Below are 24914 nucleotides of genomic sequence, written 5' to 3'. Positions count from 1 at the left end.
TACATTTCATCTCACTGCTCCAGAAAATCCTATAATTTTTCTTAGAACTTGACAAGGACAGACTGAACCTGTCTGCAACCCATTTGTATTATTATTATTATTATTATTATTTACCTTCCCCTCCTGTTGGCTTTTCATTGAGGATCTGAGCAAATGTCAGCTCCCCGTTGTCTGGAGTCTGGGCCTCTTTGTGGGGTCGTTTTTTCAAAATCTTGCTGAAGAAACCACCTGACCTGCAGGGCACAGAAACACAAGAAGCTCTAAAGAATATTCAAAAACCTTGTTAAGCAAAACTGCTGTGTAACTCTAAGAGGACTGATGTTTACGCTGGATACAGGAAGGATTCACTGTGGTCATTTATTTCTAACGGCAGAGCACAGTTTATTTTGTGTTACTGACTGCTTTGTGTTCTTAATCATATGCCTGTATTGACTCCTTGGATTGTTTCTTGGCAACAGACAAAACAGATAATTTAAGCAAATAAGTAAGATGCCCAGTATTTAAAAATACCATCACAACTGAATTATCTTGCAAGTCTGCATTTAAAGTTCACCATACTCAAGCTCTGCTCAAGCAATGTCACCATAGCAACAATACAAATTGAAAACAAAACAATCTGCCCTATGTCTCCCTCCGATTTAACTTTGGCCCAGTGACTGAGCCTTAAGCGTACATTTCTGGCAAATGAATCCATTCAGAGTAAATTCAGTTAGCAGGAATTTCCGGCAGTGAATGTGCAAAGCCACACAATGAGCCCAGGATAGATTTTGGTTTTCCCATGAATCTGATTCAAGCAGACATTGATATTGCTTAAGAGAAGAGTGCGGATGATTCAGCGTTTTCCTAATACTCTCTCTTATTACAGAATCTTTTTTTTTTTTTACTGATACTACGGACACAGTCGCCAACTGGACAGATTATGCTGTGCTTTACCCATCCCAGTCCATCTCCTTTTCAAACAAATGTATGGCCCAAAACGCTTTCTGTCACATTTAATACCAACCCTGCTCGTCCAATCACAAGCCTGTGTCTAAAGTGTAAGCCAGTCCAGTGCATTGCAATGCAGTACCTGTCTGGTGTGGATGAGATGGAGTGGGCTGAATCTTGGTAACCAGAACCATCTGGATGTTTCCTTCTGATGGAGCTCCCCTTTGAGCCATCACCATGGCCTTCTAAGGGGGAAATTATCTGCAGGACAGAAAACATAACAATTAAAGCTGATTTTTTTTCCAATTTTAAATGTCAAAAACGTATATCTTTACTTTTAAAACAACACATTTTGAATTAAAATAGATGAACATATAAAATACCTCTCTGACTGATACAATGCCAGCTCCTTCAGAACCTGGAGACATACTGTCAAGTGATGACGAGGCTGTTTCACTCCTGCAGATGGACGGACAGAAATACAGATGAGACACAAATCAATTTATGAAAAGGTTCTGACAACTGAAGGGGCGTCTTACACAAGCAAACAAAATGTTGGAAATGTTTGTTAGAAGATCTACTGTGACTTTTACAGGAGTAAAAAATGTTCAAAGTCAACATTTATTAGAGAAAAAAAGTTCATTCAGTTTATAGGATAAGGCTGGTGATAGTCTATATTTTTGTTATTGACAACGAATCCCATGAAAAGACCAGAGCAAACAGTGTCCATCTTTCTGACTTCTGCAAATAATCAAATACACAAACTGTACTTTTTCAAAAGAGTTACATCATTTCCTAACACAGCTGGGCACTGTCATTTATTTACAGGTGTAAACAGTGTCTTTGTTGGGAGCCATTTCCAGCTGCAGATTTGGTGCACTAGCAAGCTTTTATGACAGCAGGATACTGTGTATGTGTTCCTAATACTTTTTGAACAACAATGGAGGTAGAGAAGTGTTATCAAGCTTTGGCTAAACATACAGTTGTTAAGAGAATCAATTCATTGATGGTTTTAAATTTGTTCAAAGAATGAAAAATATAGAATATAACCAGACTAGATGTGAGAATATGGCCATAACAGAAGACGTACAGTGGTTGTTTTTTCCTCCTTTCCTCACGATTGTGAGTTGGAGGAGAGCTGATGGTCTCAGAGTATTCTCCATCACTCCTCCTCCCCTTCCACTTCTCTGGCTTCTCCTTGATTGCCCCAGGGCGGCGATGCAGGGTTACTGCCGCTGCCCCACCCTCCCCTACGCCGTTTCTCTCAGGCCCAGGGTCAGCGGGCTGCAGGGACAGTGTAGACGGACGAACAGGACCGGAAGCTGAAGGAGAAGTTTTTGCCTCCTTCTTCCCTCCCTTTTCTTCCTTCATTTTCCAGGCTACAAAGGTGTACTGGTCCAGCTCCTTGCTGTCTGATCTCTCTTTCAGCTTAGAGGTCTCTTGGCTTTTGCTCTTCGGCGGAGATGTTTGGTCCTTGCCGACTGCTGAGGAGAAGGAGGAGGAGGCTGCTCGATCGGTCTCTCTCTGGTTGTGCTCCAGCCCTCTTCGTCTCCTCTGCTCTCTCTTCTCCTGGCTCCTGGATGACTGGCCCCTGTTGGCAGCCGGAGGTCGTACTCTTTTTTGTTCAGCATTGGAAGGTGTGGAGGTAGTGCAGGGAGCCTGGTCATCTGACGCCTGACCTGGAGATGTGGGTTCCAGTGCGTTGGAGGTGACACCATCAGAGGGCAGACCAGGTTTTGAATCTGACTGTCCTAGTGTTTGGATCTCTGAATTTTCCTCCTCCTCCTCCTCTTCCTCCTCCTCCTCCTCCTCCTCCTCTTTCTCATCCAGCTGGGGTCCAGCCTCAGCCAGAGTACCGTTGGTCTCCAAATTTAATTCCTCATCCTCCTCCTCCTCCAGCTCTTCATCCTCCTCTGTATGTGAGCTTGTTTTAACCTCTCCATCTTCCTCTCCTCTCTCCTCCCGTGTCTCCTGGACAGCATCATCCAGCGTCTCCTCTGTGACCAGCTCTATATCTGGATCTTCTCTTGTTTGAGGCTCTCTCGCCTGTCTTTTCTCCTCTTCTTCTCTCTTTTTCTGTGCTTCCTTAGCTGCCTCCTCTTCTTCTGCTCTCTTCTTTGCTTCCTCCTCTTTTATTCTGCTTGCTTCTTCTTCCATCCTCCTCCTTGCTTCCTCCTCTTCCTCTGCTTTTCTCCTCACCTCTTCCTCCTCTTCCCTCCTCCTTCTTTCCTCTTCTTCTTCCCTCTGTTTCACCTCACGCATGGACTGACACCTGTAAAATACAAAACATAAATATAACAGCCGACCATGTCTTTTACAAATGTTATTAGAGCATTGCATGTCCATCAAAGGTCCAGCAAACTTGTTCTAGACCATACTTTTAGTATTATGTTATTGTACAAAACTTATTATGGAGACACAGGCAGTCTGTGTTGTTACCTCCTGCGTGCTGAGTGGCCTCTGACCAGGGCTTGTATTTTGGTAGCGCCCTGCCTTTGGCGGTGGAACTCCAATCTCTGTCTGTGCCCTCTCCACACAGCCTGGATCAAAGTGGCTGCACGTCGCATTTGCTCCTCTTTGCAGTACCTACGCCATAAACGCTAAGAGAGAGGAGGGAGAATATCACAACTGTACTTAAATTCTCTGTTTATCATTAAAAATGAACAAAACAATCAAAATAAAATGAATTATACTGACATGACAGCCCCCCAAAAAATTTAATGTTGCATCATCTACCTGGATCAAGCTGGCTGCCTGTCTCATGTCCAGAAACTCTTTCCTCTGCAGACGAGCTCTGAACCACCGCTGAAGGAAGATGATCTTACGCATGACATCCTTGTGCAGCGTGTCCTGCAGCTGCTGTCGCTCCAGCTCCTTCAAGAACACCTGAACACAGAGAAACGCAGAATTTAGTGTAATCACATTCAAAATTGTAGAGAAACAGATGCAGACAAGAATCGGGGTTTATAAGATGAAGTGAAAGTATGAACAGTGTACCTTGGTTTTGCCTATCTGAAATGTCGTGGGGTCCAGGCCCATCTTCTTCCCAAGCAGCACTGAGATGTCCTCTTTACAGGCAGTGGCGTTCTTTGGCAGCAAAACTCCAAACTGCTCGATAAACTCCTGCAGGGAAAAGAAAACAATGGCAACACATAAAAGAAATGAATGGACTGTTCAAGAGAGGACATATGTGGCAGTGATGAATGATCAAGACCTAATGAGCAGTGTTAAACAGTATGTATTTTACAAACAATGTTGTCAACCATTTTTATGGTTAAGGCACTGAAACAATTCCAACATCTCTGTAAACTGTAAACTAAGGTAGCAGCTCTAAGTGACTAACATCAACGTCGTGTGTTTGTAATATTGTTGCAGGCCACTGTATCAACTTCTATTCACCATCAAAATACTGTATCTTCATTGCCCCGTGTGACATTATAAATGGTGTGATTATCACATGGATTTTCCAAAAAAGAGGAGTAACTTTGCAGTACCTGGAATGTGTACTTGGCTCCGTAGCCTGACCTCCTGATACGAACAGTTTCCAGCATTCCTGTGTATCGCAGCTGCTGAACCACCAAGGCCTCATCCAGGTACATCTCCTTCTGCTCATATGTAAGCATATTTGGTTATACTCTTATCATTCAGATACCCAAATTTACCATTTAAACAATGTTCATCTTTAACATTGAGAATTCTCCATTACTAAATTCTGTGATAGTTTTCATACTTTAGATTTTATATTGAGTTTAAAATCATGTGAAATAAAACCCTTGCTTCATTTTGGAACAGATCAAATATCTGTTTAAGAGAGGTATATGAAATTACACTGCATCAATGTAGATTTCCTCTTGTAAAGCTGGAAGAAAACTTCAGGATTTAAACAGAAGATACTAAGGAACAAACAACATGACAAAGTCTTACCTTCTCGGCATTGGAGCGGATACAGCGAATGAAGAAAGGCTCTGCTTTGTTCAGAGTCTCCAAGAGCTTGGTCAAAGAAGTCTGAAGGAAACAAAGAGTGGGGTTTGCTGAATGGTCAGGACTGCTGTCATACGGTGTGTTTTTATGTAAAATGCCCAGTGTCTGTGTATAATGAGCACAATGCTGGGTTGTGTGATTTTACCTGGAACTGGGCACTGATGCTGGGGGGCTTCTTCTTCTTGTGCAGGTGGAGCAGAGACTTGGTGGTGCGATCGTGTAGCGTCAGACCCACAATGAACTTCAGAGACCGAGAGTCCAGCAAACTCTGCACAGCAGTAATACAGCAAATTAATCTTCTACTTGCAGTCATATATTACGATTCTAACAAAATGATTGCAAACTAATAAAATCAACTGGGTTGTTTTATCTGACTTTTCTTTTTATCTGTAACTAATCTTGGCATCTTTGGTCTTTAACTCAGGTTTACCTTGGGGATGAGCTGCCTCTGTTTGGTGTTCTTGTTTTTCCTGTGGCGAAAAGAAGACATGGGGTGAGTTAGAAGGAGTGAAGTGTTAAAAGCTGAGGCAGGAGGATGGAATGGAGCAGTGGATGGAGTGTGAGAAGCCGGGTTAGTACGGACGGGTGACTTCTTCATGCGCTGTCAGTCAGTGATGAATCAAGGGTTGCACCTGGAAGACTGAATGAATTACAGGCAGAGAGGCAAGGCATGACTGAGTGACAAGAAGAGAGTGATGGAGAAGAGGAGGAGGGAGTTTGCTGCAGGAGATGGCAAGTAAAATCTAATCTGAGCGGAGACTCAACATACAGACAGACATGCTCTCTTGCTTTCATCAACACATCAAAAGGGCCCAAAAACGTATGCTCATGTTCACTATGTTGCTGTGTGTCAGACTGCAGAACTTGTGCTAAATTGTAACATGCTGCGAGGCCGCTGGGACATATTTTCACAAGACGCTCCAAAAGTCCTCACATGCCGGTACAGGCTTCTGACGATGTTCATGCAGCAGTTAACGAAGTAAGTATTTAAGGCGTTTCGGTTGTAGCTCTCAAGAAAACTAGATACTATTTACAAAGGGAGCCACTCATGTAACGTCTGCTGATGAAGCAGGAGTGTGTTTATTGTCAAGATCACGAGATGTTAATGATCCATTTAGAGAAGTGGCTATAAATGTGACAACTATTAACTACCCGTGGCATGTTGTGTTAAACTGGTTTAAGATAACCTTAACATAAAATGCATCTAGGATTGTCGACATCGTTTTTTTGTGAAAATATATAATTTAATAGGAGCATGTTCTGCCTGAGCCGACAACACTGGATTGATCTGGAGAAGAGCTGAGGCCAGGTCTGTCTGCAGACTCACTGGAGGACGTGTCGGGGGAAGCGGAGGCGACCCCAGGACTGCAGCAGCTTGCGAGGGTCCTCACCATCCAGCTGCAAGTTCTTAATGGAGCTGATGATCTCTGCATGCATGTCTCTGATCACACCACAAACAAACACCCAGTATAGAGAGGGAAGGAGTGGGGGAGGAGGGAGGGGAAAATTAGGAGAACGATTGGAAAAACCCACAAAAGGAGGAAGGAAAGGGAGGAAAAAAACAAAAACAAACCCGTAAAGCGGGGAGTGATAGAACACCACTGTTAGGACACCTTAGAGGAAAACACACCACCACAGTTACCCAAGACAAGAATGCACATCTGCAGGATAGTTGGGGGTCTGATATCAAGAGAAACTTCAGCTTTCACCCTCTACTCATCTGTAAAGACTAACCCACTTAATGTATTCTCCCGCTGTTCATGTTTATGTACGTGGAAACCACAAGACACACTCGACCACCCAACCATGCTGCCATATCCTTTTTTTAAAAACAGAAAAAAGACACACGCACACACAAAGAGACACTGGGGCATGTGGGGGTTGTATTCACACCCATATCCCTGCCACTGTGGTAGTTAACATGCAGAGCTGAGTTCACGTTCAGTGTGGTTGGCCATCTGTGTCCATGCTGAGGCTGTTACTGGTTGTGTGACTGTAAGTTGTTACAGGTGAGGTTTTGGGATTCATGGTCCTTAAATTGGGGCTGGTGTTACACTGGACACCGAGTCCGATGAGGTTAATATGGAGACTCTTCCATCTCTCAGAGCTTGTCCATGCAATGCTTTTCTATACTTACCATGAATAACCATGAAAACAGAGGAGGCAAGGCAGTGAAGGAATGGGCAACATATCCAGTAAATGAGTCACAGTGAATCTGACCTCTACACCTCAGTTATTGCACATCTGAAAGGGACTGGATCATTCAATAATGTGCTTAGAGGGTCAACAATCAGGTTAGGTTTTCGTTTTTTTAAAAAAAACACAACCCAGTAATTTCAGATCTGAAAGCAGAAAGCAGAAAGTCGAGGTTCAGAGGGCCCAACAATCTAAAAATATTCTCCATGGTTTTGTTCCCCTCTGAGAAAGCTCTACCAATTCTCTTTGTCTATTTGACTAGAGGTCCTTATACGTGTATGAATACATGTGTGCTTCCAGCCATCCACAGTTGATGTAAGTAATCCAGGCGGCTAATCAGAGTAGGCCAGCACAAACACCTTCCTGTGCTCTATACCAAGAATAATAAATGTGAGAAAGGAAAGAGATTATCAGAGCTACAGAGAAGATGAGGAATACAGTGAAGGAGGAGAGGGAATGCAAAGTAAAGGGCAGCTTTGCTGTACTGTGTTATACTGGTGTACTGAACTTCCTCTTACGAAACAGATTCAGTTATATTAAATGGCTAAATAAAGATTCTGATTTTTTATCAAAGATGTATCTTTTACAAAAAACAAAGCACATTTCCTTCCTGCTTTGCCTCATGTCTTCATTCTTTTCTCCTGTCCACCAAATTCACTTACTTCTTACTCTCATAGCTAGCAAAGATGTCTTCAAAGGCCTCTAGAGGGCGCTCTTCTGAGTGATCAAAGTAGAAATCGAGCATAGAAGCTCGTCTGTGGAGGGGAGAGGAGAGAACCGCACACACTGGGGTCACCAAAGGGTGGAGAGGATATATACTGAGATGAGGTGAAGGAGGGTTCGTCTGTCAGGTGTGATGCCAAAAGATGTGTTTTTGTGGCTTCAGTTCAAATGAGATATAATAATTCAGCTGAACAGTTTACAGTAGGTGTCTGACATTGTCCTTCCTCATCTCATCCAGTACCACAAGATAAATGAGGAGGTCCACAGTTCACCAACCATTTTAAACATTTCCTTCACCATTAACAAGGCCATCAAACTGGAAACATGTCGCTGTGCAGTTTTTGAGTGGAAGCAAAGAGGCAGCCACATGAAGGCTGGATATTTAGTTGATCCTATTTAAAATAATCAGTCTGTGTTTTGTGAAAGTGAAGAGCAACAGAGTTATCAAACACAAATTCAACAGGAACAACAGTCTGCTCCACGTCCACAGGTGCTATGGCAGAGAAGGTTCTTCCAGAGGAAGGAGACCTAACATTTAGAAAACCAGCCAAACACAACAAAGATCAAGTGAGACAAGTTTCATATTCAGTTATGTACATTACTTACTTGTACATCCTTTCTATTGGGGCATTGGACCGTTGAAGCTCTCCTAAAGGAGTTCTGGAGATTGGACGGACAACACCTAAAACATGAACACACGATACACATTATTAACAAGTGAAACAGTGTATTAATAATAAGCAGGATTTTCTGGCAGCATGAATATTGATCAGAATCACATGACTGCTTCAGTTTTTGTTGTTTTTGTTTTTTGTCTTAATTTAATCTTGTTAATCCACATAAAGAGGCTCCTACGTCAATGGGCTACGTCTGGAAGCACAAAAATAGTCTGGAGGATTGAGAATTGTAGAGAAAATGTCAAAATCTCCTCAAGCCTCACGTTTCTGTGCTGACCTGAGAGGCTAATTACAGAGCAGATAAACTGCAGCAGTCAAAAGCTGTGGTATACGATGCACTAGTGGTCTGAAGATGCAGCTATGATTTGGTAGTTTTAGGATTATATTATCCAGAATGGGCTGTCAGCCGTAGGACTGATAACGTACCTGAAGTTTTGGCCGCCCAGGAACGGCCAGCCTCATTGAAAGCAGCAATTCCTCTGATGGTGGCACGCAGGATGCCCCACCGAAACATGGCCACCGGGTCCATGCCGATGAGCTGCCGCACAAATGCACGGTCACTGCTCCGCAACAATGCCACGATGTCAGGACGCATGTGGTCCGTGTTCTTCTCCCGGAAATCCTGGTGAGGTCAAACATATCAAGAACATTACAAAAGCCACCATCAACACACAAACAAATAGTCTAAGTTATATTTAAGTGTCATTTTAAACCGCCAAACTTTTGTTTTGTAATTTGTTTGCATTTAATGGAATCTGCTCTTGTCAAGTTACCTGTGGCTTCTTGCTTACCTTGATTTGATATTTGACTTTTCCAGCAAAGTGGCGAATGACGAAGGCAGGCTCCATGACTGGAGTGGGGACAAAGTATTTGTTGCCCTGGTGCTGCTGCTTGAATTTGGCTAACAATGTCTCATCTGTGGCATGGGGAAAGCTGGAGCACAGGTGCATAGAGAAGGAGAGAGGAAACAAGGAAAAGAAAATACAGTAAATGGGCCGCTGCAACTGAATCAAAACAAACTTAATTCCCACCCGTATCCATAAGGTGTGAATGAAACGGAGTGAATCATCTGTATCTGTGTCTTACTTGCTCTCCTCATCCAGCAGGTAAAGCAGGCCAGTGGGCTTCTTGCTGATGAGATGGATACAGCCCACGTTGTCTGTGTAGTCGATGTTGTGCCAGGTGATTCCCTCTGCTTGGTACTCCTCCTGCACGAGGCAGAACAGATCATTTTAGCGAGCCAGCTCATTGGTGAAGTCATGCTAGGAAGTTTGACAATTTCACTGATGTTCTTTTACAATGAATTAATTGGCCAATCAAAAAAACATTAAAAAAATCACAGGGAAGCAAATCTTCCGGCGGTGTCTCGTTCAGAAATTCACATTGGTTTTAGGACGAGGGAAAAAAACTAAACCGCTCACCTGTTCCAGATTGAAGATGTGATGGTTGAAGTAATATTGCAGCTGCTCGTTTGCATAGTTGATGCAGAACTGCTCAAAGCTGTTTGTCTCAAAGTCCTCAAAGCCGAAAATGTCCAGGACACCGATGGACAAGCACTGGAAAACAGAAACATGAACACCAGTGAGGAGCAGGAAGGGAATGCATGACAATCATCAACCTGAAGGAAATAATATTTGTAGCATTTTATAATGTTCAGATAAAGCAGTTTTGCATGTATTTTGCGTGGCTGCGTGACAGCGCTTGTGTCTCACCGGGACAGATTCCTCCATGTCTTTCTTGTTCAGCAGCGCGTGATTGATGCGTAGGACGATCCAGTCAAACAAGGCGCTGTACAGAGATTTGGCCATGGAGTCTCTGGCTGTGATAGCCTGATGAGAAAGAGGGGATGATGCATATTGTGATGAAAACTTCAATGAACATAACCGAAAACAAGCATAGGAACAGATTAAAAGTGTGCGTTGGAATGAGATAATATTACAACACACAAAAAATTGCAGACAGATGGAGGCAAGTGTATACAAGTGATGACTTAAAAATAAAGAGGTTACTAAAATGCTTAACATTACACACTGACTGGAAGAAGAGATCTACAGCATGTGTGGTATCAATGTAGAGAAAGATGCTGAAAGGCATAAGGAAGAAGCAGACATACAAGGCCACAATTATATTGCCATTATAGTAATGACAAGTTGTGGCGATGTCTTCATGGCTGGTGCCTACCTCTGAGTGACTGTAAGGGAGGATCAGCTTGTCATTGACTGTCACCGTTTTCCTCTTTGTCAGCGCCTCGACCAGCAACTCCTCTTTAACCTGAGAGGAACACCCACAGTCACAGGCAACTCAAAGACACAGTGAAGTATTGAGTCACAAGGTCACGCACAAATATGTTACCTTTAGCAGGTCAGAGAGTGTAGCCAGGACCTCTGGTGGTCCCACATCCAACCCTTCGTCTCGGCCCGTTGACTTCCTCCTGTAGGTCACGTTGCCCAGATACAGGATGGCCGAGAGGACAGAAAAGATCCTGCAACACAGTCATAAAAATTTCATAAAGTGACAACAATACAGTCATATGACACATGCAGTAACTATTCTACACATTGCTGCTCTTCAGTCCTGTCATGTGTTAATATTCACACTGAATTGAAGCATTGTATCTGCACACTCTCTTTCATTTACTGCTACATTAGCCTGTTAGATGCAGCTACTGTTGTATTGTTGGAGCTCTAGAAAGTCTCTTATATTTTTGGTAATGTGATTCAATACTCAGACCAAAATAAGTGTTTCCAGGACTGAGTGGAAAAATGGTTTGGCATTAGGTTTCAGCACAATTCCATCACCACGTCTGGAAGAACATTAGGCCCTTTTCTACATTACACACACACTACACTGTACATGATCACTGATTGGCTTACTGTTTCTTGGTGGCAGGAAGGAAGCCAACCATCTCCATCGCCTGTTGCAGCCTTTCAAAGTCATGACGCAGGTCTTCCTCATCTTCAATCTTAAAGTTTTGCTACAAGGAAATGCGCACAGTTAGTAGGCGTCTATGAAGATGAGAGAATGAAAGCAAAAGCACAAAATGGAAAAAAAACAAAACAAAAAAAAACAGGTGAAGAACAGAGGTGAATAAAAAGGAGGGTGGGGGTAGAGGGGAATATAAACAAGTGAGAGAACAAAGACAGCTTGATTAACATGCAGTTCACATGTGTGCAGTAAAAGAGGAGTGCCGACAGCAGCTTTATCAGAAGCTTGAGGGGGTTTATGAATACCATATCCACTCACAGTTCATTACAACAGGCTAAAGTTCATTAACAGTGTCTCTAGTCTCTTGTTTTTGTTTAAGGTTTACATCAAATGGATGTAAACTGCTGGATGTCTGGATGTGATGGCACAGCAGGGCAGCACTGTACCTGCTTGAGGTAGAAGTAGTCTTCAGGTGGCAGCAACTTAAACTCCTTCCTCTCCTCCTCTGAGGCTCCCAACAGCAGGTAGTAAAACACATGGTAGTTCCTGAAAAAACAACACGCAGCATGTTAAATCCAGCGGCGAACGCTTCAGTGGATTAATCAATTCGTATGTGCACCCATCATTTCTTTGGTTTATAATCTGGTGAGTAGTTATCAGTGGATATGAGCTTCACGTTTATGGTCACAAATAAGGCGTCGTTTTGGTGATAAACCGAGAGTCAACACATTGTAAAAAGCTATTAGAAAGAAGACCGAGCTGGAGTGATGTTGATATCAGTTTTCCACTTGTGCTATTGGTAAGCAGGTAGGTAGACAGGCGTCGGCACACGATAGCAATGAGTTTACACACTTATTACTAAGAAACAATGACATCATACAGTAGACTCACTCCCAGACTAGACAAGCAAGGTGCTCTGTCAACAGCAACTGTAGGCTAGGTTATTAACAGTGAACTGGTAGTCGCCTGAAGGTTTTGGAGGCAGGTTTGTCAATGGAAGGCGACTACACGTTCCAAAACTAGCTGGGAAGATCTGAACAGGAAACTACTGAATGTTCTCAAAACAGCAATAGTATGTTTTTTATACAAAGCATCAACTGAGTCAGCTGAGCTGCTCAACAGTAGATTGTGGTTTAATAGACCAATTCTCATGAGTGCTTGTGTGTATCTGTATGTGTGTGAATCTAAACTGGAAAGATAAAACATGACTTGTGAAATCAGAAAAACCACAAACACCTCCTGGATAAGGCTACATTTAATAGAGAAACTATTTTGTTGTTTTGTTTTGTTGCAACAGATTAAACCAGTGGTAATCAAAATCTGTCAGTTTCTTCTATTGACTCATTCATCAGTAAATCTATATCACACAGCAAATTAAAACACTGTGGAGGATTTTCTCACTTCCCTAACACCCTGACTGGCTGACTCAATTACCAAAGCATCCACGCAAAAAATTTGTTTGCATCTTAGTCATACAAGTTGCAACTGACTGAGTCTAGGCGGCAGTGAATGTCACTGTGAGTAACAAAGGCATGGGTGATGTGACGGAAGAGGGAGTGACGACATGATGATTTTTTTTTTTTTCTTATAATATCTCAGTCTACAGTATCTGAATATGTCAGCAACTGGGTGTGCAAGTGTTTAGATGAACATGTAAAGTCAAAGACTTAAAGTGTGAAGTTGAACTTCATATCCAACTATCACAGGCCCCAGGGGGAAACTCCCCATGTTTGTACAGAGGGCTCCATGAAGGTCAGTGGGGGTGAGAGGTCAAGACCCTGCCTGTCCCTACTCACCTCTCGTTCTTTTCTCTGGAGACCAGACGAGACTTCTCCAGGAGGTACTTCTCCACCACAGCCCTAAAAAAAAAAAAAGCAGAGAGGAAGATAGGGAGGGGGAGTAAATAGGAAAAGGAAAAAGAGGAACAAGAAAAACAATGACCATGAATCACTTAACACTAAGGTCACTCAGCTCTGTCCGTGTGTGTGTGTGTGTGTGTGTGTGTGTGTGTGTGTGTGTGTGTGTGTGTGTGTGTGCGTGTATTTTCAGGTCATATGGGAAAGTGAGTTTGTAATAAAAAATGAGGGGAGGAGCAGGATGGCAAGTAAGGGCAGATGTTGAGAACAATCAAAGAGTGAACAAAGCTGCAGATATGGTTGGATGGATTGCATAGCACATCACACACGCCGCATAGCAACTCACACACACAACAAGAACTAGACAACCCTGGTATTAATTCATTTTATTCTATTGTATAGTAAAGATGGACAGAGGAGACTGGAAGGCTACTGCAGGGAGAGAGGTATGCTTTCAGACCACTGCAGTCATGAGATATGCTGCTTTAAAAGCAGTGGTATTTACCCACTACACTAGGCCAGGGCCATAAACTTGTCTAGATCAGATTTTATAAGTCAGAGTTGTTTTTTCTATAGCCAGGCAAAAACAACACTGACGCCAGTTTTCATGATACACTAAGAATAGAGCTGTGCTGTGAGAAACATCATGCTGCCCATCTGCTAACACTGATGCCTCAACTATAGACATACTATCTACTCTACAGGTACACTGGCTTCCCCTTCTGTTTTTTCTCAGAACACTCTGCAAAAAAACCCCTGACATTTTATGAATATTATGAAAAATTTCGGGATTTCCTTTAATTGCTCAAGATCACAGAAACACTCACGAATACGATTTACAACATACAAAGAGTAAGGATGATTTTTTTAACCAGGCAAGTTAAAGATATATATATTTAAAGATGTATTTGATGTTTTTGAAAGGAGGCCGCCCTTCTGGCGTCCTGAGTAATTGACAGTAATTAGGCTGAATACCTTAACACACTGATGCCAGTGTGATACCAGTTAGAGGCATCCTGTACAGGCGTCAATTGTACCAAAGGCTTTTGAAACATCTATGAATAGCCAGAGAATTATCAGCCATGTGAGCGGTTACTGTTTGATGCTGCATCTTCTTGAAAAATTTTGTTCCCCAAACTAGACATCTGAACCACCGTTTCCTGCAAATGCTTTTTTATTTTGTTTTGTGAACTTGTTTTATTTTTACATCATATGATATATAAATGTTATATTTGCAAATGCTTTTCTCAGGGTGATCTGAGCAACAACACTGGATGATGGATGAATTTGAAAGGGGGCCACCAAAGGGAATAATATGTGAATGTGATAGTAAAAGTTAGGTTGGCGTCTTGTCTGTTCATATGAACTGATCTGAGAACAGAACGCATCTACCAGATTGTTGCCAGGAGCTGACTGGCATACGGGCTATACAGTATATCAGTCAGCATATTTCAAAAGGGTAAGTCTCATACATACAGTGCATGTTAGATCTCAGGCATCTGTCACTCACACACAACCTCTTTTTTACACGTCCACTAAAGTGGGTGTTGCTTTTCATGGTCCTGCTCCATCTTGCTCAGATCCCAGTGAGGAAGGATTAGTCGCACACAGAGTAAGCAACAGTGTGTGTGTGTGTGTGCGCGTGTGTGTGTGCGAGAGAGAGAGAGAGAGAGAGCGAGAGCATAAAAACATCCCGTCTGTCAGTTAGTGGGTCCGCTCGGAAAGCAGAGCAGAGCGGAACAGCAGCCTTCCCTTTGTTAATCTCCTCTATTGACTGTCTGAATGGCTGCCACTGGAGATGGAGAGATAGACAGGCAGCCTTTGTTAAGTCTACAGAGCAGGGCTGTGATGGTCCTCTGAATGCTTTACTGATGTGAAGCAGGAGGTTACACTAGCACGTAAGGTGATGGTAAATTATTTGAGATGTTCGTTTTTAGTATTCCCTTGTCTGAGTTCACTTTGTAGCAAAGAAAAGCCCCAACCACCTAAAATCAACTCTCATGATTGGATTACAAACCGTTCTCAGGGTAGGAAATTCAATAGAGCATGATGAGACCTGGTGGCATTAGGAGATAATCAGTTTGGGGATCCGCACTTAATGTGGAGGTTAGCAGCTGTAACTACAGACATTTACATGTTTCAAATCAAATTTTATTTCTAGTATGGCACTTTTGCATATACACAAAAGTGCAAAAAAAATCTCATCCTGTTAGTCTTTAGTCTGAATAGTGTGGTGAATGTTCTCTGTAGCCCTTCAGCCTTTGACTCAGACTCAGTTTTAGCATAAAGTGTTGTCTTTTTTTTTTTAAAGACACAGTATTGAACAGCTGTTCCCCTCTCCTAATGAGGAAATGAGGAAGTGACACAGCTGACCAAACTTTGATGCAGCCCCGAACCAGAGTCTGACTGCAGAGAAAAAAGGAAGGACACGCTAGTGGTTGAAAGTTTCAGCCCACACACACACTGCACAGAGGGGGAAGCACATGACCAGTCATAAAAAGAGCTAAGAGGAAGATATTAGTCTGTAGAAAGGTAGAAGACCCTGATGATGAGCAACAGGAGGAGGATACAGAACACAAAAATGATCATTTAAATGTCCCTGTATGTCGAGCAGATTAAGGCGGCTTCGACTTGACATTGTATGAGGCCTTGTTGAGAGAGGTTGGTCGCAAAGACACACATACACAAACATACAACTGGTGTTAATTACTCACCCTCTGACCACTCCACTTTCCAAATAATTAACCTGGATGAATTTTCCAAAACGGCTGGAGTTGTTGTTGTGGGCCGTCTTGGCGTTGCCAAAGGCCTGGCAAAGACAACAGACACAAGTTAGATTTAAAGGGGTAAAGTCATAAAAACATACAGTGCATTTCTAAAATCAACCAACAACTTCTCCAGATTAATGCAATAATCACCACAGCTTTGTTTCCTCTCAATGTATCTTGATCTATTTGTTAAATCAGTCAGTCAGCTAATTGATTAAGATGCAAAAGCCGATGTAAGATTGAGACAAAACACAGAGAAGAAGACAGATGCAGAGCTGTTTACAATTTCAGAGCATCGTATCAGGCTTGTTTTTAAGCCTTGTTCACTGTTGACATTTCAATACCAAACTGTGAACAGTGCTGAGTTTCAAACCTTATATGGAAGAACTATTGAGTGCAAAATTGGAATGCACCTTCAAGTCAGCACGTTTATTGAAGTCAACAACAACTAATCACCATGGCAACAAAGAAACTGGATAGTCCAGGGGTTAAATCTTGTTTTTAAACAGCAGCTGAGACCACGGAAGGGGGTGGGACTGTGTGTGTGTGTATGTGCATGCTTGTGTGTTTGTATATGTTGGGGGTCTTGGGAGGGGGCGAGCATCTGCAACTCGTTGTCCCCTCTTGCCCTCCTCTCACTCTCTTCCCATTCATCTCTTTCTTTTCTTTCCCCCTTTTCTTTCCTCCTTTCCCCCTCACTCTCTTGTGTGCGTGTACGAGTGAGTAAAAGAGAGAAAGAGCATAGGTCAGTGATGATAAATGAGGTTGGGGCAGCCATTCTGTATAGCAGTGTCAGACCAGAAACAGAAACAGAGAAGATCAGGGTTTCTCTGCAGGCCCCAGGCTAATGCTAACCCAGGCAGGGGCACACAGAGCCCAGCCACCAGGCCTCGATGAGGGGCCCTGTTTATTACACTGATACGGTAACAGAATAGCTCTCTTTTTTTCCTTCATGATGCACATGCTCACATGGTTACAGATAGACAGATACACACACACAGACACTCAACAAAAGGCCACCGCAGGGGAAGTTGACTCAGTGCATGTTAAATAGGAGCTACATTGTGTCTCCCAGAGCAGTTGCAGGGTGAATTTGATACAGTGGTGTTGAGGATGATTAGTGGTGGTTAGGGTACAAACAGATACACACACATACACACACCTACAGGGTCTGACTGAGATTCCTTAGGATGAACTGTTTACCTACTTTAATGTCCTCTGCTCCAAAAGACCCTTGGATTAGTTCTTTAGCTCTTCTTGTATTACTAAAACTTTTCTTTGCTTTTTACCCATTTGCAACAATATAATTTGGCACTAACCTTTATTTTTTTTAAGTGCACTAAAATCTTGAAACCAAAATGTGATTTTAAAATAGTTTTGAGACTTGGGGGAAGTATGAGGCAAGAGTTGTTGCTTGATGAAAGAGCTCAGTTTTTTTCTTATCGATACAGAATTTCCATCTTCAGTTAACCTGGACTTGCTCAGACAAGGCTCCTACCCACACACTCTTTTTTCTGCTTGTGTGTGTATACCACATATTATTTGAAGTGCATGATCAGTTACATGTTTAGCATGTCAACATATAATGTGTAAAATTGTGCAATTGTTTCAAATGTTGCTTGTGTTTAAAGAGTACAAAGCCATCACTTATGTTGTAGATTTGAAGGTCAGTTGAGTGTGTTTTTAGCGCTGATACTCCAAAGTGCCACTGCTCAATGCTGCCCGCTGTGCCCAGTACTGTTCTGATCACCCCCACTCGACAAACATTGCAGCCAAGCACAAAACCCTGGGAAATCTCTGCAAAGCCTAGGCTGCTGCACCATGGAGGGAATGCTAAACATGTCACAGCATCATTCGTATTCAAACATGCCCATTACCAAGTGATCTAATTGGCTGGAGAGCTCAGCAGGTATGAGGAAGCGGAGCAACAGCTTGCCAAACTGTGTCAATGGAAAAATGTGATCTAATCTGCATTCTTACGAAATACAGGATATCTTAAGCAGTTTATGGAAGAAAAAGAAGGAAGGGAGAGTGAGAAGGAGAGAGAGAAAGAGAGATGGAGAGATGGAGAGAGAGAAAGTAAGGGCAAGAAACAGATAGCACAGCAGTTCAGCAACCAGCAGTGTGTACATGTGTGCATTGACTATCTGATGATGTCCGATGCTGTCTTAACAGATTCCTTTTTCCTCTGGTAGCCCACTCCCCTGTACATTTCCACTTCAGAGCCAGACCTACTAGAATGAAGTCTCACATCCCCATACCCACACACACACTTCTCCTTTCAAACCAATCTAGGGGAGTGTCTCTAGAACAGTGCAGTTTATGAGCCGTTTGTCTCAACAAGCAAGTGGGGCAGAGATGAGAAAGTATAAATTATATACTTTAAAAAGACATTATATGTTAGGCCTAGCATAAACATGAACAAACATGAACAAACAAAAATATGTGTGGAAGGAAATGGTCTGATGGTGCATACAAGATTAGATGTTCACAGAAAGAACAAATTCAATTTGTCGTGCTGTTGTTGACTACTAGGAAAGCAACCTTCTACAGCCAATGAGTTGTCATACTTCCCCTGAGCTTTGTGTAGTTCCCCCTGTGGTCACCTCTGTGATGATCTGAGAGTATTACAGGTTTTAGATTTTTTTTTCTGGCATAATTTCAACATGCCTATTGATGTCAAAACTGAGAGAAAGGAGAAAAACCTTTTTGTACTCAGTAAAAAACTACAGTTTGTGCTTGGGTACTAGGCCTTATTGGTATAAGATCGAAGCATTGCATCCTTTAAAGTCTAGCTGCTCAAAAGAGCTTCAGTTAAATGTTTCCACAGGCGCTGCCAAGGGCCTGACACTGACACCTCACTACAGCATGGATACGCTCACAAAAGGACTCTAAATAGTCCAACCGCCACAAAAACAGTTCCCACATTCACAGAGCACAACGGTAGGCGCTCATGCAAAAACTGACCAAACCTCTAGGTGGACATGCTCACTCATTCAGCGGCAGACACTTTACACCCACAACTATATCAGACATATTCTTTAAACCCAACTTAAATTGATATACTCTTCAATTACAGGTTAAACTGGGGAACCAAGCAGCAGGGCAATGAGCTATATAATCACTGGTAGCTGTAATGTTGAGGCAAAACATCAATGGTACTTGGTGACAAAATAATCACTGTTTGTTGTTGTCCTAAATGTGAAAAATGCTTTTGTGAAATCACATGATGTTGGCAGTGATTGATTGCAACCACGTCTCTACACAGTTCCTCCTCTATGTTTGGCCTTGCCTCAAGCCGCCACCATATCCCACCAACTACACTTAAACCCTTCGAGCTTAACTCAACTGAAATGTTAACAAAGAATTGATTCTTTGAGGTACAATAATGGCGTCAATAGCGCTCAGAGGGGCTGGTGCTTCAATTCAATAATGGTGAATGTCCCAGTGAATGCGGTTATACTGAACCACTTCATGAATTTACTGCATGAAGGTCAGAGGCAAATATTTCTAAATTCTTTATTTATTGTCTTCAACAGAATGACACGGCAGTCCTGTTTCAGGGGAAATGACTTGCAGTCCACTGAAAGACTGTTCAAGTGTTGGATGACATTTTCACACGGCAGATGATTTACATAAAAGGATTTCAGCGATGAAAGGATTAGGAGATTGATCAATTAGTAGATTACAAGAAAATCAACAGACCACTGAATGCTTAAATCGGCAGTTCTCAAACTTTTTCATGTCAAGGACCCCTAAACTGACACAAATTAGACCACTGACCTCGATTTGATTTTGTCCCAAGACCCCCCCCATAATATTTTTGATTTTAGATGTTTTATTACAGAAAGTGTATGAAACCCATGACAAAAATAGTCATATTTTCTGTTATCGTGTTACGATTGAAAAAAAGTGAAAATAAATTATTCCCCTTTTTGCTGGGGACCCCCAGGAGACCCCTCAAGGACTCCTAGGGCTCCCCGGACCCCACTTTGAGAACCAAAGGCTTAAGTAATATATCACGCAAAAATGCCCAATATATGCTTGTTCTAGCTTCACAAATGTGGGGATTTGCTGCTTTTCTCCATTAAACATCGTGGTAAACAGAATAACTTTGGCAAAGTCATGAATTCCAACACAATAAAGATAGTGTGACAAGTATTAGGCAAGTTATCACAAGACAACTACACAGCAGTAAATAAACTACTGTGGAAACAAACTGGTGTTGGATGACAGTATAGTGAAAATAAAGTGGTGGTAGTGCTGGTTGGGAGAAAAAACTAACTGCTTCAGTATGCAAGAGTTGATTGTAACAGATGATCGCTATTGTAAGCAAAGGCTGGAAAGCAGATCAGACGCTTCCATGCACTCACATTCATATATAAGCTTCATCACAGTTACACAAAGCAACATATAACAAAGGGCATATCAGCTGTACCTAAATTTCATTTTCATACTAAACTGCACAATTGTCTATATTTTAGAGACATCTAAAAATCTAAAAAAAAAAAAAAAAACCCAACAAAGACTCAATGCAGTGAAAAACAGGAACAGTTATCACAAGCTGAACAAATCAATAGCGTTATGGAGCTATTTTTGTATTGGACAGAGCTGAGTCTGAGAATACAGACATTACCATTAAGACATTTCAACATCATGCATATACATCATGAGCGGTGTCACAATTAATAACCAACTTCTGCAGCTCGCAATGGCAATGGACTATAGAAGACAAATTATAACTCTTCTGCAGCATCAACATTTTGGGCAACTGACAAAATCCCCCCATACCCTAAAGTAGGTGATTTGATACAAAAACTCTCGCAGAGAGGCCTGCTGGATTCATACCCTTTACTTTGTTTAAATCTGCCTTTTGGACTCAATAAGAAACCACTTCACCAAGTTTCTGATCTGTTAAGTTGTATTTATCTTAACAAAGTGTGATCTTTGCTGTTTTAAAAAGAAAAATGGTTCGTGTTTGTATTTATTATATTTTTAATATACAAACACTTGTTGCTATCAAAGCACATTAAATGGTTGAAAGTTAAAGTTTTTATACATTATTTGTCAACCCCCTGTGTTCCTACATGTTAGATAGCCAAATAATGCAAGCAGAAGGACATGATGCATGTTAGAGCCAAAAAACAAAACAACAAAAAAACAAAAAAACAGAATAGTTTGGATTAAGTTTTCAAGCACCAGTTTTGCTCCTATTGTGGTCTGGTGTTTTACCAGATTGGAGTCATTTCAAGCAGCTCCACCCATGTCTAGATGGGTACCACATCAAACTCCAGCTTGTGGTGTGGTCACAGTACCATGAATAGACCCTGAAGTGGCCTGCAGCATACTGCTACAAGTAAGCTGTATTTGGTCTGGTAGGGAAAAGCATGTCCAACTCTTCAATATGATACTGTATGATGTGATTACAGTAAGGACTTTTGTGTGTGTGTGTGTGTGTGTGTGTGTGTGTAATGCCAGCTTTTCCCAGACTCACACACAATGCCACCCAGCCTGACCAAATATAGCTGAGGAATAAAAAGGTGCAACCCATAACTAAGAGATAAACAATGGATCAGCAGACAGAATGGCCAGCTACTCCTCTGAACTTCCTGTATAACAATACAATTCTTTGGTCTATCCACACCCCTAAAGGCTCTGAGCTAGAGGCAGCGAGAACTACTGCTGCTACTTCCCGTGTCGTAGCTGCTTCCTGTTAAAGAGGGTTCCGGATGATAGGCACTTCCTGTCTGAAGCTGTGAGACGGAGTGAAAAGGAGGAGACTGGGAACTTAGCAAGAAAGGTTTAACAGGAATGTGTAACAAATAGCAGGTTAGGCTTTAGTAACAATGCCTTATATCATCTATAAGTGACTGATCATTTGAATTAATATTTTAAAGAACCCGACAGGAGAGAGAAAAAAAGACTTACAACATACTTGACATCAAAGGTTTTTACTGTTTATGAGCAAGGTGTACTCAGAGATGTCTGGCCAAAACAACTTCCTTTCATGTTAGAAATAACTCATACTGCCCTGAATAACTAAATCAAGCTTTTATCCAAAGTAAGTTCTGATGATGAAGTGAAAGACGTTACTGTGAAAGACCAGAAAAAGTATAGTCTCTATCTTCTAATCTTTTATATGGCTGCTTTTATATCTTCACAAATACAATATACAATAATGTAGTCAAGCCACACAGGATTTGTTTTTATCCATTTCAATGACTACAGCAGCATTTTTCTTTTCAGGCTCGTGATACTGCAGTTTTCTCTCTCTTCTTCACCCACGCAATTACAAAGCTTTAAATTTGCCAGATTTTAGTTTTAAGAGCATGGATGAAGCATTACATGAATTATAAAATCGAGCATATTTCAAATCTATTGTTAGAACACGCATCAAGGAAACATCTGTTTAACAGTTTTCTTAAATAAATACAATGGGATTAGAAAAACTAGATCCATATTTCTTCACTATTGACACATAACTCCAATATATTTCCTGCCATTTGTCAGCGACCTTTCTGCCACTGAGGAGGGCCTTGCTGAGACTAAGAATAAATAGTCTTCAAAGTCTGGCATAAGAAAACAGAGACACCAAAAGTGCCACGTAACAGAGGATCAAACCAGTTGGACCAGTTCACAAGTGAAATACTCATTTAGAGCTGGTGAGCTGTTCTGCAGGTAGAAACCCTATTTGTTCAAACTGCAGAAGGTATTAAGCACAATCTCTTTTACCAACAAAGGAGGGGAATCAATAGAACAGAATAGAATAGAATATAGAATTTAAAAAAATGGTACAATGCATTAAAGTAGGACAGAGGCTTTCCAAAATGGTTTCAGGTTGGGGCCATTCAATCTGCCAGCAACACAGCCCACAGCCAGCACCACAAACAATGATCTCATCTCCTCAAAATGTGACCCGGGCCTGGAGACCTCCCCTATAGCTTGAACACACACACACACACACACTCACTCACATTCACTCACACACACACACTCACACACGCTTTGCATTTTCCACCACTGTAACCTGATCAGCTTGCAGGACAAAAAAAAGAATCAAATAAAACCCCTCGGTCAAAGTGAAATTCCTCCATTTTAGTAAACCTGCCTAAAAATAGAATTCTACACTCATTTTATAATGCCTTGGCTGGAAGTTGTCAGGCAGGAACCACCAGAGGTAGACTATTTGTGTGAAGAGAAGCTGCAGGAAAGACAATTTCTTTTTATTGCTTCCTCTGTAAAGCAACTTTTGTTTCATGTCAGCCATCTTATGAGCGTGCTGCAAAAACTGCCGGGTGTTGTCAAGAGTCTTTTCACATAACTAAGTAGGACGGTCTCTTAGCACATAAAAAAACATTAAAAGCAACAGCCTTCATGCTGAAACCTTCCCCAATAATGGATAATGGATGCTATAATGCTTCAAGAGGAAATGTACAACTGTTCAACAGCTAGGATGATGGACAGACTGGTCACACATGAAATCCCGTCTCCACTTCCTCCACTGACCAGGCCAGCAAAGACCAAACCCGTCGCCCTGTCTGCCCCTGCAACCACAGCTCTGGACTAGGCTAACATGCACACTGCATTCTGGGAGTGAACAGCAGAGTGGCAGTGCGTCTGCCAAAGGGACCAGAACTCTGCTGATGGAGGGGAAAATCTCTCCATCACCTCCTCCTTCTTCCCTCCATCAGCCATCTGGAACCAAAGACTCTGACAGACTGACACACATCAAGGGGCCGACGCTTTCAGATGCTGCTTATTCACATGCATCTTAAAAGGAGCAGCAGTTCTGTGAGTGAAAGCTCCAGTACTGAGTCAGAGGGAGTGGAGTTGATAGGGATGTGACAGATGATGGATGGATACACCATGGCTGAAAACCTACTGTAGTTGCCAACCCTGTGTTCTTGTCCTTAATACTCAAGCCAACTGCTTGTGGCCAATTCTCATCAAACTTCTGTTTCGTATTTTTCTGTTCCCAAGTATTGTGTGCTCCACTGAACTTTTACAGATCAGGAGGTTTTCACTTTTCAGAACTGTTTTGTACTTTGAATAAACCACATTCCACATAGGGCTTTTCTGGCTAAAAGGCTATTTTTAGCCACACTACTGCGAAATAAAACAGAAAAATATGTAGAGATTTACTTCCAGATTAGCCTGAGAGTAGTTGGTTCCCCACTCCAAGGAAGGCTATTACACTGAAACTAAGTACATCAGGTGATTGTTCAGAGATAGAGGCTCTCAGGAAGAACTTCATTTTATCTTTTTCTATCTCAAGTCACTCTATATTATCTCAAATAACAAACATACATCCAGATTATATTGCTCACAGGAAGCACTCAAAAATATAATATGGCCTGGGGTCACACACTTTCATGCCACCTAGTGCACCACACCCACAAAACATTATGCTTAACTTTGCAGAGGCAAAACTGCAGGGTGGTCTAATACTCCATGGTGTTGAAGATATGCATTATAAATTGAGTTAAATCTCCAGTGATGGAGTCCTGCAGAGTACAATGTGAGACAACACTCACAATGGAGTGACAAGAGAGTGGGAGAGATGTGAATGCTGAAAATGACTTCACAATAATAACCCTGCTTGAGGTCTGACCAGAGGTAAATTCTTCCATATGTGAAAGTGGAAGAGACCCCGTTTCTCATTACAGGGATAAAAAATAAATAAAACGAAGTCAAGTCTGTTCTTTGCCACGTAGCTCAGGGATTAAACTCAAGCAAAAACAATACTGTGTAATAATGCAACCATTTCTTGTTAAACAATGTAAAAGCTAACAGATGTCTACTTGCCTGCACATATTTGTATGTGCCTCTTTTGTCACCAAACACAGAGAGCTGTAGCTTGC

General features: G+C 41.9%; 1 protein-coding gene across 1 annotated transcript in view; it reads right to left on the bottom strand.

Annotated features, from left to right (window-relative positions):
* The window catches only part of myo9b (myosin IXB), a 56886-nt gene that overhangs the window by 8524 nt on the left and 23448 nt on the right, over positions 1-24914 (bottom strand). Inside the window, exons 5-28 of the mRNA XM_022760498.1 lie at positions 16000-16094; positions 13226-13288; positions 11876-11975; positions 11378-11478; positions 10857-10986; positions 10686-10775; positions 10217-10333; positions 9926-10060; positions 9591-9712; positions 9296-9437; positions 8931-9126; positions 8434-8509; positions 6236-6349; positions 5339-5378; positions 5054-5176; positions 4852-4932; positions 4422-4532; positions 3925-4050; positions 3664-3813; positions 3367-3527; positions 2018-3199; positions 1311-1386; positions 1070-1188; positions 115-233 (exon numbers count right to left, since the gene is read on the bottom strand). Coding sequence (XP_022616219.1) covers positions 115-233; positions 1070-1188; positions 1311-1386; positions 2018-3199; positions 3367-3527; positions 3664-3813; positions 3925-4050; positions 4422-4532; positions 4852-4932; positions 5054-5176; positions 5339-5378; positions 6236-6349; positions 8434-8509; positions 8931-9126; positions 9296-9437; positions 9591-9712; positions 9926-10060; positions 10217-10333; positions 10686-10775; positions 10857-10986; positions 11378-11478; positions 11876-11975; positions 13226-13288; positions 16000-16094 — 3769 coding nt within the window. The remainder of the gene's footprint in view (positions 1-114; positions 234-1069; positions 1189-1310; positions 1387-2017; positions 3200-3366; positions 3528-3663; positions 3814-3924; positions 4051-4421; positions 4533-4851; positions 4933-5053; positions 5177-5338; positions 5379-6235; positions 6350-8433; positions 8510-8930; positions 9127-9295; positions 9438-9590; positions 9713-9925; positions 10061-10216; positions 10334-10685; positions 10776-10856; positions 10987-11377; positions 11479-11875; positions 11976-13225; positions 13289-15999; positions 16095-24914) is intronic.

The sequence above is a fragment of the Seriola dumerili genome, unplaced genomic scaffold (assembly GCF_002260705.1).
Source record: "Seriola dumerili isolate Sdu_G_001 unplaced genomic scaffold, Sdu_1.0 BDQW01000002.1, whole genome shotgun sequence".
Classification (NCBI taxonomy): Eukaryota; Metazoa; Chordata; class Actinopteri; order Carangiformes; family Carangidae; genus Seriola; species Seriola dumerili.
Note: the sequence above shows the minus strand (reverse complement) of the source record. Positions and strands in the feature narration are given on the sequence as shown.